Source organism: Primulina tabacum, chromosome 10 (genome assembly GCF_025594145.1).
Source record: "Primulina tabacum isolate GXHZ01 chromosome 10, ASM2559414v2, whole genome shotgun sequence".
In the NCBI taxonomy this organism is placed as follows: domain Eukaryota; kingdom Viridiplantae; phylum Streptophyta; class Magnoliopsida; order Lamiales; family Gesneriaceae; genus Primulina; species Primulina tabacum.
The window spans coordinates 8,313,335-8,331,274 of NC_134559.1; the positions used below are offsets into that span (position 1 = coordinate 8,313,335).

At 36.1% G+C, this 17,940-nt stretch overlaps 2 protein-coding genes across 9 annotated transcripts; both read right to left on the reverse strand.

The window, feature by feature from the left end:
• Positions 1 to 6,340: 6,340 nt before the first annotated feature.
• Positions 6,341 to 6,955, reverse strand: LOC142504881 (uncharacterized). Its single transcript, XM_075617725.1, has one exon. The coding sequence runs from the start codon at positions 6,953 to 6,955 to the stop codon at positions 6,341 to 6,343; it is 615 nt and encodes a 204-aa protein (XP_075473840.1).
• Positions 6,956 to 9,934: 2,979 nt separating this feature from the next.
• On the reverse strand, positions 9,935 to 14,283 carry LOC142506170 (nuclear transcription factor Y subunit A-6-like). Of its 8 annotated transcripts, none has more exons than XM_075619337.1 (7): positions 14,088 to 14,283; positions 12,318 to 12,365; positions 12,089 to 12,220; positions 11,331 to 11,440; positions 11,180 to 11,245; positions 10,584 to 10,751; positions 9,935 to 10,486 (listed from the first exon to the last, which is right to left on the reverse strand). In XM_075619337.1, the coding sequence occupies exons 3-7, from the start codon at positions 12,132 to 12,134 to the stop codon at positions 10,148 to 10,150; spliced, it is 729 nt and encodes a 242-aa protein (XP_075475452.1). In that variant the 5' UTR covers positions 12,135 to 12,220; positions 12,318 to 12,365; positions 14,088 to 14,283; the 3' UTR covers positions 9,935 to 10,147. The 8 variants fall into 8 exon arrangements, with proteins under 8 accessions (XP_075475452.1, XP_075475449.1, XP_075475454.1 ...); XM_075619334.1 differs by having other exon boundaries at positions 12,309 to 12,365; XM_075619339.1 differs by having other exon boundaries at positions 12,309 to 12,368.
• Between the last annotated feature and the right edge of the window lie 3,657 nt (positions 14,284 to 17,940).

A 17,940-nucleotide genomic window follows, 5' to 3' on the forward strand; every position in this document is an offset into this window, starting at 1 on the left:
GTGGTAGTGTAACAAGATCCCAAGTTTTATTCATGTCTAAAGCCTACAATTCTTCTTGCATTGATGTCATTCATAAGGATACATCCGAGCTTTGAGTAGCTTCATGTAAACTCTATGATTCAACACCATCTGATAATAGACAATATGCAATATTGCTTTTAGTGATATAATCTGAAAGCCAATCTGGTGGTCTTATCTCTCGAGTTGCCCGCCTCAATTTGGAAACCTAAGACTCAACATGTTCTTGTTCTTCATGCTCTGATACTGCTTCACAAGAAATTTGATCTTCGTCTATCTTATTTTCCACCCGAATTATAGTAATTTTTGAATTCAGTGTGTCTTTGTCTCCCTTTAATTTATCTTCATCGAAGATAACATCCCTACTTATGAAAATCTTGTGGACAATAGGATCCCATAAGTGAAACCTATTTACTTCATCATCATAATCCAAGAAGATACACTTTCTAGATTTTCAACCTAACTTCTATATTTCCTTATCATTGTACAAAACGCATACAAGAGTTTCAGATGTATGCAAATGAGAATAATCAATTGGCTTCCCAATCCACATCTTCATCAGAGTCTTCAAATCAATGGCCACTGAATGAGAATGATTGATGATATAACTAGTGGTCTTGATTTTTTCCGCCCAAAATGATTTGTCTAGACCCCCAGTTCTCATGTCACACCTTACTCTATACTTAGCATAATTACCATAATCAAAATATGGTTTGAATGATATACCTATAGTATGAAGCAACTCAAACAAGGGGCATCAATTTGACGGTTTATAAAAATTTTGGCATGATGTCCCTACACTTTGTTTAAACCAAAAACTCAAGCAATACCATATATACAACAACTATATTTTCATACACAATCATACACCATATTGTTAAATATATACATATTCTAATATACAAGCATACTTTGTATCATCATAAACATCATAAAACTTGTTCAAACCCTGACATATTTTAGTACAATACATATGCGGAAGCTATACAATAATAAGTCCCGGTTCTTGTCGAGGTGAGCCACGTCACAAACATCCATTGGCGAACCGGCATCCTACGTCTCTTCACTAACTGATCATATAATACATGAGCTACGTGAGTTTATAAAATTCAATAAGTTGGCACTTGTACGTATCAATATGCGTCGAAAGAACATACATATCAAGTCGTGACAATAATGAATCTTTAAACCATGTCATATCATAGCATATATTCATGTTCATTTTTGTACTTGAGCCTCATTAGTTGACATGTACTACCGTGCTTGCTTTATTATATAGCTACTACTGTGTTGGACGTCAGGGAGCAAGCTTTGGCATCCCCACGTCCCATGAACATATATTGGCCAATAGGTTTGGTGGACTTAAAACCACCCATGATGTCAACAAGCTCTATATCATGTAAAATCAGTCCTTTTCTTTTCATGTTCATGTTCGTGTTCATGACATAGCACCCCTCTTCAATATTCACGAGTTCCTTTCATATTTAATACATAACAATGGAATATGGTGCTATGTTTCATCAATAAACATACTAACAATGTACATATAGCAATAATCAATGGGAAGCATTTGAAATCATAATATTACTCATGTATTACTTCAAGAACATGCCAACTTACTGTCCAAGCGTACGAATACTGGTTTGAGACGATGTTTATCAGTCCTATGCTGTCAATACACCAATAATTCAGTTACTATTGTTTATTAAGTGAAAGTTACCCCTCTACATGTAGAACAACTAAAAGAAAAGAAAACTTACACCATTAGAAACTCCTTGTGATGGAGAACTTAATTCTAACTTCAAATGATGAAGAAGAAAAGATGGAGGATCGCTTGGGGGAAGAACTTGGCAAACCTTTGTTGTCTCCTTTGTTTTCTCCTTGATTTTTGATGTTAAAAGGGTGACAATGGCTGAAACCCTCGACCCTTATCTATTTAAGTCACAAAAATCAAGGTTCTAACTCAAACTTTTGTCGTGGGGCGCTAGGGCGGTGAAGTTTGGCCGCCCCAGCACGGGAGATTCTGATTCCTGCGCGCATACTTCTCAAAGATCGCTTCAGAAACGTCTCTTCACTTCAGAATCGGAAAAAGTGGTAAACATAAAAGTTGTAGCCCTATGTCTTGGCTTGAATCTCCAACTAGTTTCATGTAATTTGGAGGTCTGAGTAAAAATTTATGTTTATTCTCCTAACATGTGTCAGTGAGGGAATGACGGTATACACGACACACTTCGGGGCACTTTTGGCTTGTCTTCCACAATGATTCGGACAAAAGTCAAAATATGAAAGTTGTAGCATTATATCTTAGCTTTCTAATGGTTATGGCCTCACACAATTTGGTTCAATATTCAAATGACTATGCTAAAACTCGTAAGAACTACCATATTTTCATCTCATTTCCTACTAACTTCATTACACTACTTCTACCTACATATCTTACTATCACTATTTAAACACATATTCATTCTCCATACACCATGGACAATCTAGTCATATTCAATCTCAATATCAATACCTCAATCAACATGTAAAACATAATGAGCTAAATCACTACACATTAAATGACATAAACACATTATTATCATTTGTACGAGTAATCCGGGCAGTTACAATTCTCCCCTCCTTCAAAGAATTTCGTCCTCGAAATTTGACGTATCATATAGTTCAGGATATCTCTGTTGAATTTCGTCTTCTCGCTCCCAAGTTGCTTCTTCGATTGTATGATTGCGCCATAATAGTTTCACTAAGGGAATTTCCTTGTCTCGTAACACTTTTGATTTCCTGTCGAGAATTTGGACCGGCCGTTCTTCGTACGAGAGATTTGATGCAAGCTCCAATGGTTCATAATGAAGAACATGAGAAGGATTGGCCAAATACTTTCGTAGCAAGGAAACATGAAAAACGTTATGAACATTTGACAAATTCGGTGGTAAGGCAACTCGGTAGGCCCTGTCTCCTATTCTTTCCAAGATTTCAAATGGACCGATATATCTTGGATTCAATTTTCCCTTTTTACCAAAACGCAAAATGCCCTTCAATGGTGATACTTTTACAAATACATGGTCACCGACCTGAATTCCAATCGACGACGTCGCACATCAGCATAACTTTTCTGTCGGCTCTGGGCAGTGTGCATTCTTTCTTTGATCTTGGTTACCAATTCTGCTATTTGTTGTGCTAATTCAGGGCCTAATAATTTTCTTTCTCCTACTTCATCCCAATGTACTGGAGATCGACATTTTCTACCATATAATGAAGTATATGGTGTCATTCCAATGCTTGACTGATAACTATTATTATAAGAAAACTCGGCCAACGGTAGTTTACTATCCCAACTGCCTGGAAAGTCAATAGTACATACCCTCAACATATCTTCTAAGATCTGATTCACTCGTTCTGATTGTCCATCAGTTTGAGGGTGGAATGCTGTACTAAATGCTAAACGAGTTCCCATAGCATGGTGTAAACTTTTCCAAAATGCAGACGTAAATTTTGGATCTCTATCAGATACAATGGATACTGGGATGCCATGAAGCCTCACTATCTCTTTGATGTATTCTTCAGCATATTGATTCATCGTGTATGTGGTCTTCACCGGAAGAAAGTGAGCTGATTTCGTAAGTCGATCCACAATAACCCATATAGCATTGAATCCTCTTTGTGTTCTTGGCAAACCAATGATGAAATCCATCGTGATATGTTCTCATTTCAACTCAGGAATGGGTAGTGGTTTTAGGAGTCCTGCTGGTCTTTGATGTTCAGTCTTGACCTGTTGACAAGTTAGACACTGTGCAACAAATTGAGCAATGTCCTTTTTCATGCATGGCCACCAAAATAATGGTTTCAAATCTTTGTACATTTTGGTGCCTCCTGGATGGATCGAATTAGGTGTAGCATGATAATCAATAAGGATGTCATTTCTGATCGTTCCTTGCTTTGGTACACACAATTTACTCCGATATGTCCATATTCCTTTTCCATTCAATTCAAAATTCAAATTTCCTTTTTCCTCATCTCGCTGCCTCAGTTGTTGTAATTCATTATCTGCACTTTGTTCGGCCTTGATCCTGTCTGCAAGGTTGGTCGAACCATGAGGGATGATAATTGAATTGCAGTTCCCTTTGGCATAACATCAATCTTCAAATTCTGTAAATCACATAAGATTTGTTCTTGTACTTGCATTGCAGCAATAGAACTAGGCTTTCGACTTAACGCATCTGCAACAACATTGGCTTTACCTGGATGATAATTAATAACATAATCATAATCTTTCACCAATTCCAACCAACGTTGTTGTCTCATATTCAGTTCTTTTTGCGTAAATAAATATTTCAAACTCTTGTGGTCCGTGTATATTTCACACCGTTCACCATACAGATAATGGCGCCATATTTTCAACGCAAATACCACTGCTGCCAGTTCTAAATCATGTGTGGGATAATTCTTTTCATATTCCTTCAATTGTCTTGATGCATAAGCAATGACCTTCCCGTGCTGCATTAACACTGCTCCTAAACCTTGTTTCGAAGCATCACTGTATACCACAAAATCTCCTGGTCCTTCTGGTATAGCAAGGACCGGTGCTGACGTCAATTTTATTTTTAACTCTTGGAAACTGCGATCACATGCTTCGTTCCATACAAATTTGACATTCTTTCGTGTTAACGCAGTCAAAGGCAATGCTATCTTGGAAAATCCCGCTATAAAACGACGATAATAACCAGCTAACCCGAGAAAACTGCGTACCTCAGTAACAGTAGTTGGTCGTAACCAGTTATTAACAGCTTCAATCTTACTTGGATCCACTGCTATGCCTTCTTTTGAAATGATATGACCCAAGAATGCTACTTGTTCAAGCCAAAATTCGCATTTCTTCCATTTGGCATACAAATGTTTATCTTTCAAAGTCTGCAAAACTAGGTTCAGATGTTCTCGATGCTCCTCTACAGTTCGTGAGTAGATGAGAATATCATCTATAAACATAATCACGAACTTGTATAGAAATGGCTTGAAAATTCTATTCATTAAATCCATGAAAGCAGCTGGTGCATTCGTTAGTCCAAATGGCATTACAAGAAATTCATAATGCACATACCTCGTTCGGAAGGCAGTCTTTGATATATCATCTGATTTTACTTTTAATTGATGATAGCCTGATCGTAAATCAATCTTCGAAAAGATAGCGGCTCCTTGTAGTTGATCAAACAAATTATCAATTCTGGGGAGTGGATATCTGTTTTTGATTGTCACTTTGTTCAACTCCCTATAATCAATACATAGACGAAGGGTACCATCTTTCTTCTTAACAAATAAAACAGGTGCACCCCACGGTGAAAAACTCGATCTAATAAACCCTTTATCAAGTAACTCCTGTAATTGTTCTTTCAATTCTTTCATTTCTGTAGGAGTTAATCGATAAGGAGCTTTTGAGATCGGATGAGTTCCTGCCACAATATCAATCACAAATTCGATCTCCCTATCTGGGGGTAAGCCTGTTATATCATCAGGAAATACTTCTGGGAATTCACAAACAACGTCTGTATCTTTTAATTCACGAACAGGTGGGTTAATAGTTAAAACAGATGCTAAGTATCCTTGACACCCCTTCTGTAGTAATTTACAAACCTTCCTACAAGAGATTATCCGAACAGGTAAGGATATACCTGCACTTGCTACTGTGAATGGTTCAGCTTCCTACTGGTGCAAACTTGATCATTTTCATGCCACAGTCTATTGTAACTCTGTACTTCGAGAGCCAATCCATTCCCAGTATCACATCAAAATCGGTCATTTTTAGAACTATCAAATCAGCATACATCTAATGGCCTTGGACATATATTGGACACCCTCGTACAATCTGATCTGTTTGTAATTCTTGCCCAGAAGGTAAGGCTATGGCGAGTTGTGTCTCTGTTGTACTTGGTGTAATGCCCAGTCTCCTTACAAACGATTTCGAAATAAAGGAATGTGTGGCTCCTGAGTCTAGTAAAACAATAGCAGTAATACCATAAATCAAGAACATACCAGTGATCATCGATGTATCTGCATCCACTTCCTCTTTGGTCATGGAGAAAAGGCGTCCCTGTACTTTCTCAGAACTTCCTGGACAATTCCTGGCGAGATTCCCTGGCTTTTTGCAACGATAACAAACATTGGAACCTTGCATACATTCTCCGCCATGAAGTTTGCCACATTTAGGACAAGGTGGTATGTCCTGTTCTTTACGTGGAAGGGGACCCTTGCCACGGGATTCCTCGGGTCTAGTACCTCTGTTATCGGTCTTTTTGTCTTGTCCTGTTCCTTGGCTCTTCTGAAAGTACTGCTATCTTCGTTGTTGCCTGTCTCTGTCAATGTCTTGTTCGTCCTGTTCAGCCATAGGTGCTCTTCCCACTATCTCCCCATAGGCAACAACTTTCGACATCCGTACATCTCGTTTAATTTCAGAGCGAAGTCCCTGCATGAAGTGTTCGCCCTTACTTGTGTCATCATATGCAATATATGGTACATATTGGACTCCAGCCTCGAATTGTTGTATGTATTCCGCCATTGACATGGTTCCTTGCTTCAGATTAAGGAAATCACTGGCTTTCTTGGCTCGTACATCTTTACTGAAATACTTGTTGTAAAACACGGTTTTGAAAGTTTCCCATGTCAATGGTATCGTAGATAATGCCACCCTTGCACTCTCCCACCATATCCTTGCATGTTTTGTTAACAAAAAGATGGCACAAGTTACTTTGTCATCATATTCCATATGAAGGTAGGAGAAGATGGACTCCAATGATTTAATCCATTCTTCTGCTACTGCTGGATCGGTGCTTCCCATGAATTCAGGAGGATTCAGACGTCGAAAACGATCATACACATCAGTTTGAACAGGCCCTTGTCTGGGTAAAATGGCTTGTGCTTGTGCCTGCTCATGTGTAGTTCGTTGCATCTCAAGTAATTATTGTATCTGCTCCCCATGAACTTTCGCTTGTTGTTGGAGCAGTTGATCAAAATCATCTATAGGTCGTGGCGCACTGCCTTCACCTTCTACGGCTGGGGCCTTGCCCTTAGATGACTCTCCTTCCTGTACCTTACATTTAGGTGGCATCGTCTTTTATCTTAACCTACATATAGGTCACGTAGAAACACATAACTTAGCATAAACTATGGGATACAAAGATACTTACTTGCCGAGTTCCCCATGTATGGATGAAGTGCAGTGTCTTCCCTGTCGAAGAACCGTGGGCTCTGATACCAAATAAAATGTCACACCTTACTCTATACTTAGCATAATTACCATAATCAAAATAGGATTTGAATGATATACCTATAGTATGAAGCAACTCAAACAAGGGGCATCAATTTGACGGTTTATAAAAATTTTGGCATGATGTCCCTACACTTTGTTTAAACCAAAAACTCAAGCAATACCATATATACAACAACTATATTTTCATACACAACCATACACCATATTGTTATACATATACATATTCTCATATACAAGCATACTTTGTATCATCATAAACATCATAAAACTTGTTCAAACCCTGACATATTTTAGTACAATACATATGCGGAAGCTATACAATAATAAGTCCCGGTTCTTGTCGAGGTGAGCCACGTCACAAGCATCCATTGGCGAACCGGCATCCTACGTCTCTTCACTAACTGATCCTATAATACATGAGCTACGTGAGTTTATAAAATTCAATAAGTTTGCACTTGTACGTATCAATATGCGTCGAAAGAATATACATATCAAGTCGTGACAATAATGAATCTTTAAACCATGTCATATCATATCATATATTCATGTTCATTTTTGTACTTGAGCCTCATTAGTTGACCTGTACTACCGTGCTTGCTTTATTATATAGCTACTACTGTGTTGGACGTCAGGGAGCAACCTTTGGCATCCCCACGCCCTATGAACATATATTGGCCAATAGGTTTGGTGGACTTAAAACCACCCATGATGTCAACAAGCTCTATATCATGTAAAATCAGTCCTTTTCTTTTCATGTTCATGTTCGTGTTCATGACATAGCACCTCTCTTCAATATTCATGAGTTCCTTTCATATTTAATACATAATAATGGAATATGGTGCTATGTTTCATCAATAAACATACTAACAATGTACATATAGCAATAATCAATGGGAAGCATTTGAAATCATAATATTACTCATGTATTACTTCAAGAACATGCCAACTTACTGTCCAAGCGTACGAATACTGGTTTGAGACGATGTTTATCAGTCCTATGCTGTCAATACACCAATAATTCAGTTACTATTTTTTATTAAGTGAAAGTTACCCCTCTACATGTAGAACAACTAAAAGAAAAGAAAACTTACACCATTAGAAACTCCTTGTGATGGAGAACTTAATTCTAACTTCAAATGATGAAGAAGAAAAGATGGAGGATCGCTTGGGGGAAGAACTTGGCAAACCTTTGTTGTCTCCTTTGTTTTCTCCTTGATTTTTGATGTTAAAAGGGTGACAATGGCTGAAACCCTCGACCCTCATCTATTTAAGTCACAAAAATAAAGCTTCTAACTCAAACTTTTGTCCTGGGGCGCTAGGGCGGTGAAGTTTGGCCGCCCCAGCACGGGCGATTCTGATTCCTGCGCGCATACTTCTCAAAGATCGCTTCAGAAACGTTTCTTCCCTTCAGAATCGGAAAAAGTGGTAAACATAAAAGTTGTAGCCCTATGTCTTGGCTTGAATCTCCAACTAGTTTCATGTAATTTGGAGGTTTGAGTAAAAACTTATGCTTATTCTCCTAACATGTGTCAGTGAGGGAATGACGGTATACACGACACACTTCGGGGCACTTTTAGCTTGTCTTCCACAATGATTCGGACAAAAGCCAAAATATGAAAGTTGTAGCATTATATCTTAGCTTTCTAATGGTTATGGCCTCACACAATTTGGATCAATATTCAAATGACTATGCTAAAACTCGTAAGAACTACCATATTTTCATCTCATTTCCTACTAACTTCATTACACTACTTCTACCTACATATCTTACTATCACTATTTAAACACATATTCATTCTCCATACACCATGGACAATCTAGTCATATTCAATCTCAATATCAATACCTCAATCAACATGTAAAACATAATGAGCTAAATCACTACACATTAAATGACATAAACACATTATTATCATTTGTACGAGTAACCAGGCATTACACCTCAACATGGCTATGTTGTGTCCAACAAGGTCATGTTCATCCGTTCTGCCACTCCATTCTATTGAGGCGTGTAAGCCACCGTGAACTGTTTTTTTGATACCCTCATGTTGGCAAAGTGCATCAAATTTGTCGCTAGTATATTCTCATCTACTGTGAGTTCTCAAACAATTGATTTTCTTTTCAGAATCAAGTTTAACCTATGCTTTGAAATCTTTGAAGATATGGCAAACATCCGACTTCTTTTTTATTGAATACACCTAATATCTCATAGAGAAATCATCAATGAACGAAACAAAGTATATTTCTTCTTCTAGAGATATAACCAGTGCTTGCCAAACATTCAAATGAATTAGCTCCAATATGATTTTGTTTTTGGTATTAGAAGTGTCAAACTTTAATATGTGTTACTTATTGACAACACAATGCTCACAAAAAGTAGTGATACTCATGCATTGGGTTTTTACTTATGCAATCAATTATGATTCAAGATTATGTTTTATATCACATGATATCTCTATTTTTTATAATAAAAAAAAAAAAGGAAAGGAAAAGAAGATGAGTTCTGATGAAAGCAAAGATCAGTGGATATTTTATCCTTAAAAATGTTGAAATAGCAATGCATTAAATAAATCGGATTCTTGAAATTTAAGTCACAGGCAGTGACTAATTAACCATAAAAAGGGCCCATCAGATATATGTGCCGATTGTGACAGTAAATCATTGAGAAGAAAGTTAAGTTACTTCCTAGCACATAGAACGGATTCGGACATAAATCCCAGGAAACAAATCAAGAAACATGGACAACCGTATTTCAGTACAAAGAGCAACTTTGTGATGTTTTTTTATTACCACAAACCTGCCGGAAGAGCTAGAGTTACAAAGCCAAGGATGAATTGCTGCGGCCGGATGAATCTATGGTTCACAGACTCCTCACCGGACGATGGAAGCATAGTGCCGGTTTCCGTTATAAACTAGGCCACTGCCACCACCGCCTTGCATGGAAACCGGCACATGGTTGGGTATTCTTGAAAACGGACTTTCTGCTTGTGAAACGCTCATCCTGTCAGAGACAGGAGGCAAGTTTCTCTTGTTAGCTTCAAATAAACGAGAATCCCCTTCCAGAAACTCTTCATTCTGATTGAAACTATTCTGAGAGCTGGGAGTGGGATGGGTGCTCGACTGCTGAGGCTTTTTCGTGCTAAGAAAACGTCCACCAGAGCCTCGAACTCGGTTTAGAGCATGCACATGGCGAGACTCGTGCAGATATGGCTGCATTTTATTCATCAATAGTAGCATTAAGTTTAATTTCTGCGAAGGGAAGTAAGCTTGCTGATCTTACTCAGCAGTGTCGATGAGTAGAACGTACTTTCCTCGTTTTGACGAGTTTGTTTTGAGCCTCGAGTTTTGCACGGATCTGTCTCCTTCGAAGTATTCCATGATATTGTTTAGCATTGACGTACACGGGGCCATCCTCAGGAAGATTAACAGGCAATGGAACTCGACCAGAGGCTGCCGCCACAACGTGTGGCTGAATCTGTCCAGTTTTTCAGAATCATTACATAAGAGCAAAATCCAAAAGTAACATTAACTTAAGTAAACAAAGAGATTAAGAATGAGACTGGACAAAAAGCGAAATCGTTCTTATGTTTGAATATTAGAGATGAATCACTTTTAATTTTTATGCCGAAGATGAAGCGAAAATAATTATATGTATGAAAATAATAGTTAAAACAAATAATTTCTTTTTAAAAGATGTAGATGTAGAAACAGCAAATGCTATATTCTTTGGTTTTCGTGATATTTGATTTTTATAATCTTTAAAAATCGAAAAAGCCAAAATAAGCATCAATATTAAGAACAAATGTACCATCCATATAACCACCACAACAATTTGATGAACTAATTTCAAGATTGAAGGATTTTTATAGAGATGAAATTGCTAAGAAGTGAAAGGTCACTCACCATAGTATGAGGGCTGTAGGCGGTAAAGAACCCACCGAGGTAAGGATCAGGATAACAATACGGAATCTGGAGCAGAGTTGGGGCAGTCTGATCAATCATAACAGGGTATCAAACTAGAAATACGAAGCAAAGGTATTAGATGGCTTCGTACCATTGGTTGATTTAAATCTACATGAGACGCGTTGGTGGAAAAGTTTGGATCACACAGGAACAAACCAGGCTTCATATAGTTTCCTTGCTTTTCATAGTTTTCATCATGTACTGAATCAAATGATTAGTAAAGAAGTTTCATTGATCATGAAAGAAGAAACGAGAAAAACATCAAAATTTAACAAAAGTATTACGGTTGGGAGCCAATACATACGTCCAAAGCCTTGGCAACCGAGTCATTAGAAACAATTTGGCATTTACATGGAGGAATCAAGGACGTGAGGCTAAGGAGAGTCAAAGTTTCAAATTTTTATATTTATTGGCAGGTGGTAAAAACTGAAACATTATTCATATCTTTAAAAAAACATTAGGGGCTAAATAATATTGAAAGTTGAGAGGGGTCACACACTGCTTGCTCCATCCATGGCTTTGTTTACGTATTATCGATTTATTTACCTTACAAAATGTGAGGCAACATTATAAAAAATCCCCAACTACATAATCATCAACTCATGACACAAACAATGTGCCTTCGACTAGTAAAATAATCGACAGAAGATCATAACCATGAAAAAAGGTGTATACCACACCAAATTCAAGAGAAAAAGTGGTGGCATAAAAGTCATACCACCAGCAGCCATAGCAAAGGTGATAAGTAAAAAAAGGACCTGAACCCAAGAATAAAAGAGTAAAATTGAAATAAATAAAAGAATGATAATAGAATAGCTTCATTAGCTTGAGGTATAGACGTATTGTTACCAGAGTCAGATGAAGCCGAGTAATCTTGAGAACTTGTCTTTTCCATGGCAGATTGAGTTAAGGCAGAGTGCTCGTATTAACTAAGGTTTTCTGGCACAGTATGGAAGAGGGGGCGATGTTCTGTTGCAAATTCTGTAAAGAAAAGGAATTAATAATGAATCGTGACATTAAAATTGAAGGTTTTTCCAACACTTTTCTTGGACGAGTATTGAAGTCACACATGAATTACATGAAGTAGCTAAATTCCAATCCGTAATCCATGTGCTCTTTGCTTTAGCTGCTTGAAGAAAAGAGAAGGTGAGAAAGCTTGGTCAAACAAATATTTCATCTCATATAATACAGTGGCAAACAAGTGCAGATTTCGTAACTACGTTTCATGTAATATGAAATCATCATACATCTATGAAAACACAAAAGCCCAACACGAAAAGGGATGCACCAGTGCAGAAGAGATTGAAGAATCAGGGGTTTCCTCTTGTAATATTACATATCCATTAGCATTCATTGACACAATAATTTTGCAAGAAATGTTATTATTATAAGTAATATGCCCTTCCCCTACAAAATATCAGTATCCTAGTTCCGTTGGGCTATATAGCTGTCCATACAGATATTCACATTTTCCGCTGGAAGATCGCAACTTTCTCACTTTTAAATTTCACGTTAATGATTATCGTCCCAAGCCCACAAAAAGAGGACTCTAATCAATAGGACATTCAACATAAACACGTAAATTAAATAGACGATAACATAGGTTAAATTCAAAACTATTTCTTTGAATAAAAAAATTTATTCAACGCGATAAATCCTCCACACGGAAGTAGGTTAGCTTTCTATATACTAGGTTGGTATGCACTTAATTTAAGCGGTCACCAAACAAGAACTAATTACCAACTCAAATGGTCCCTCTCTCTAGCATTTAAATGAGGCTAATTTGATCAACACTGATGAGAAAAAGAAAAAGAAAAAACATCAACATTATCTCAATTCAACATCCATGAATTGTAAAATATACAAAGCATATTGCAAGATCGTGAATATTCAAAAAATCGTGGGCGAACTCCAACCAGACTAGTTCAAGTCAAACTAAGCCAATCACATGGAAAATGTGGCATGCGTGATATAAAACTACTGTTGAGGTTTCAGGAAAAATTGGTTTCTAATATTGAAATGTAAAGAATGGTAAGTATTTGTGTTGAAAATTCCAGATTCGAAATATTATATAACAAACACACTAACCCTCTAAAATCCAAGAACACACAGTACAACCAAAAGAAAGGAGAAATCATACATATTTACTTTGCCAAAAATTTCTCAAACTGGAACCAAATAAGCATACGAACGCAAACATGCAAAATCCCCCGCTAAAATAATTTCAGAAGAAATTGCAAAGCAAAATTGCCCCCTGAAATAATTTCAGAAGAATCCAGGAGTGATTAAAGGCAGAATAATCAGGGCATATGAAGTATAAAAAGTTATCAATATAAACTTTTATCCATTCCCTCTCATAAAATGTTACTCCATCTCAAAATGGGCATGCATCCAATTATTAACAATCAGTACTTCAATTAGTTATGAGAAATCAAAACCCAGAGTCCATTTTGCGTCCACAAAGAAAATCCAAGAAAGCAAAGTACCAACTTTGTACTTGAACTAAGCAAACAAAGTGGAAGACATCATCCAAATCACCCCAAATTCCACATGCATTCAAGAATCCCAATCCAAACCCCCACACACATCATAAACCCATACAACCATCTCATTCATAAAATCCATACATATATATATGTATGCACACAACGTTCAGAACTATTGAGATGATCCAAAGTATCCAGCAAAGACAAGAAACCCTTCATAAAGTGTGCAATTTTTACATTAAAAAAAGGACAAAAACCTAGAACATTTCTCTATCTACATGTAAAAACTTGACAAAGATTACACACACGCACACACACGTGTATATATTGGGCAGTGAAAGGGAAATGAGAGAAAGGGGGACCTTGGGGATCTGTTGACAGAACTTGAAGCGACTAAGAGCACAACTGTTGGGATGAAATTGGGCATGTCCCCTCTTCTTCAAACGCCCTCCCAAACTATTCTATTTTCCAATAAAGATTCCGTTTTTATTCAGTGCCTCCCTCTCTCCCGTTCTTGGCAGTGTCTTCTCCTGCTAAAATACTAAATTCTATAATAAAAAAATGGAGTTGTATATAAAATATATTGATAATAAACACAGACACAACTGCCCATCTGCATCATTAAAGGCACATGATATAATAATATTACCGTTATGTTAAACTTTTGGTTTTTGGGTCGTCCTGTTCTTCCCAGTTGGACCCACGATTATTACTACTATTCACAAGCCACACAAGTAAAATAAATCAGCTATTATTTTCTTTTGTTGATCTCAAGTCAGCACTCGACCCCATAATTCGTGGAGGCGCGGTGCTATCCGAAATCGTAAAATAGGTTTTTGTTAGAATTTTAAAAGGAATAAGAGTGATTTTTTTTTTCAAATTGAAAAAACATGATTGGAATATGACAGACATACCTACTGTAATACATAACGATAATAGTTCAATCAACTAATACTTTCAATATGAGTCCACCGACTCGGGGTGTTTGAGTTAAGGTGAATTGAATAAACGTTTGGGTCAGAAATTCAGTTCTTTCTATCAATATTTTATTGAAATATTTTATTGGAATATTGGAAGAGTTTTTCGAACATGGTTCGTTTAGTACTATTAATCTGACTAACATAATTTGTGTGTTATCTTGTTAGTTCAGTGATTTATTATCTATTACACACAAAAAAATGGCAGCGACGAATTTCATTGTCATTCAAAAAACTTGCAACTCAATTTTAACAAAGTGTGAATCGATGCTAGACAGTGTACACTCGAATAGCATAGGATCCCTAGCTGACGAAATACAATAAATAGTGCATAACACTGCCACATTCTGGATTTTAAGGTTCTAAGGTTACTTATCTAGCAATTGCTTTTTTACATTAAATGAATACCAGAATTGAAAATGATTTATTTTTTTATTTTTTATTTTTTTTGTGTCGAATCAAGTTTCCAGTAAAATAGAAAATATAATTTTACGGATATTGGAATGTGAATGGTGGCTGTATGACATAAAAGTATTATGCAATAAAGTAAGTGTGTATTTCATAGTTAAGTGTTAAGTGTAGTGTTGTAATATTTAACACAATTGATACTTGGATTAAAAATTACACAAAAGTGAATACACTTGTACGGTTCTCAGGGCAAAAGATTCACTAGAAAAAAGTATAAATTTACAAAATCAATACTATTGATTAAAGAAAAAATATCTATCTTACAAAGTGAGATAGCCGCATTCCAAAACACTTATCAAACCAAATAACCAAAATACTATTGTTAAATCCAGACCGCCTTTGCTATCATTTCCCATCATCAGTACAGAGTCCAGCTTGGTTGAGCTTGAGTTGAACTTAGCATAAATTTGCGCCGATTTTTCAAGTTCAGGCTTGATCTAGTCTATCTCTTGGTTCTTACTTAAAATCACCTCAAGTCTGGCCAAAAAACTTTTCAACTTAATTTTTTCCTTTGAGAGGATCGAGTTCAATTTATTCCTTTTGGTCTAATCTGCATATAGTTCCTCATAGAGTTTCGGTACATTTTTCGAGGTTACTTTTTCTTTATGTACATCCTTAATTTACAGATCACTTGATCCAGAAAATGTTGTCACATTCATGCAGATGAAAACTTGTTGAATTTGGATAGGTGTCCATACTAGGTGTTGTAACGCTAGAGACAACAAAAAGTGGATTAATTTGCATTGAACGTTTCTTCTCCAAATTTGCAAACAATGATGTATAGTTTTCCACTTCACTGGATCCCTGTTATTCATCAGAATCTTCATCACTTAGAAAAACGTTTAATCCTTTGTTTTTGTGAAGTTTGTTGGCACATTCATTAGTAAAATGACCGAATCTATAACACTTTCTATATTTAACTAAGTCTAGTCTTTTAACATTAGATTGAACATTTACATCATTCCTCGGTCGAGATTGTCTTTGAGTAAGTGCAAATCTTTGTGTTTTCTCGGGAACAGTAATGCTTGAAAATTTAAGCTGCTGAATTGATTTCTTCTTGTCTCCGATCTTCTTTAGATAGTCTCCAAATCTCTTTGTAATCAACGTGGTGAAATCTTCACATAAATCAGGCTCGTTGACTTCCAGAGATAGTTGAAACAAGTCATTGCATGAATCATCATAAACTTGAAAGACAATTGTTTTTCCTTTTATCTTTCTTCTGCAAATCCACTTTCATCTCAAAGGTTCTGAGAGAACTAATCAGATTGTCCAAACTGAGCTTGGTGGTGTCTCAAGCTTGATCGATTGCACAAATCTTAATGTTGAAATGTTCTGCTAGCGATCTTAAGACTTTGTTGACTAATACCTCATTAGAGATCGGGTCACCAATACTAAAAGTTTCGTTGGTCATGTCTCGCAGTCGACGATCATAAACAATGATAGGCTCTGCTTGTTCCATTACCATATTTTCAAATTTTTAGGTTATCGTCCTTAGCTTGGTTCTTCGCACATTTTCAGAGTTAAGTGTTGTATGTGGTGTTGTAACACCTTACACAACATGCAACAAAAATATTTCAACACACAAATTTTCGTAAAAAAATAAAACACAAAGAATTATACACAAGTAAACACACTTGTACGGTGTCTCATGGCAAAAGATTCAGTAGAAAAATATGTCAGTTTACAAAACCAATACCAATGAATAAAGAAAAGCTAACTCTATTAAGAAAGTGAATCCAAAACACTCATCAAATCAAATAACAAAAACTATAAATTCTGCATTTGTGAAGCCGAAAATCCTTTGATGAACAACACATTAATCAGTACTGTGATTAGGTATTGTGTTGGCTTGAGTACTCTCGTGTTTGCTCATGCGGAATCTCTCCTATCTTCTCACACATTCAGAATATCTATGACTTAGAAAAAAATTCTATGATTTAATAATCACAATATTATCAAGAGAAAAAACATAATTAAGAAATAAATTATATTCCTTTCAAAATGAAATGAAAAATGAAAATCTAGTTAAATATATTTAGAGATAGTCAAAATGAGCTAGTGAGGTGGGTCGACCCATAACACTATATTACGCAGGATGGTCTAACCCAACCTGTCTTGTGGCGGGTTGGGAAATCAACAACACAAATCACCTATTGTAGATAGAGAGATAGACCGACCTGTTGGACCAATTAATTTTATAGTAATTTGACGAGTTGGGACGAGCCGACTCGCAACCTACCTCAACCCACCATTAACAATTTGACAGGTTGAAAAATTATCGATTCTACTCATCTATTTTGTAAGGTGAGACAGATTGATCGGACGAATCTAACCCATTTTGACACCCGTAAATTTCTCCAAACACTCACTTCTTGGCTCATGTTTTCTTTGTGAACTTGTATTTCAATGTCGCTCATTCTTCCTGAACGATTGATAAATATATTACTATTAATCAATGAAGGAAGTCTTAGTAATTAGTTTTGATGTCATAGTGAAATTTTTCTTTACCCAAAATAAACTCAATTTTTTTCCTATTTTAATTAAAGGAGTAGAAAATTTTAAAACTAAAAATTATTTAAATAATCTATCATTTGTAATTTTATTTTATTTCTTTATAATATATATGTTTTCAGTAAATTTTCAATTTATTTTAAAATATAAAAAATATGAATAATATATATTATACCAACCATTTTACATGTACAACGTATGGATACTATAAATAATTAAATAATAATTAATTGATCGAGAATCAAAACCTTGAACTATG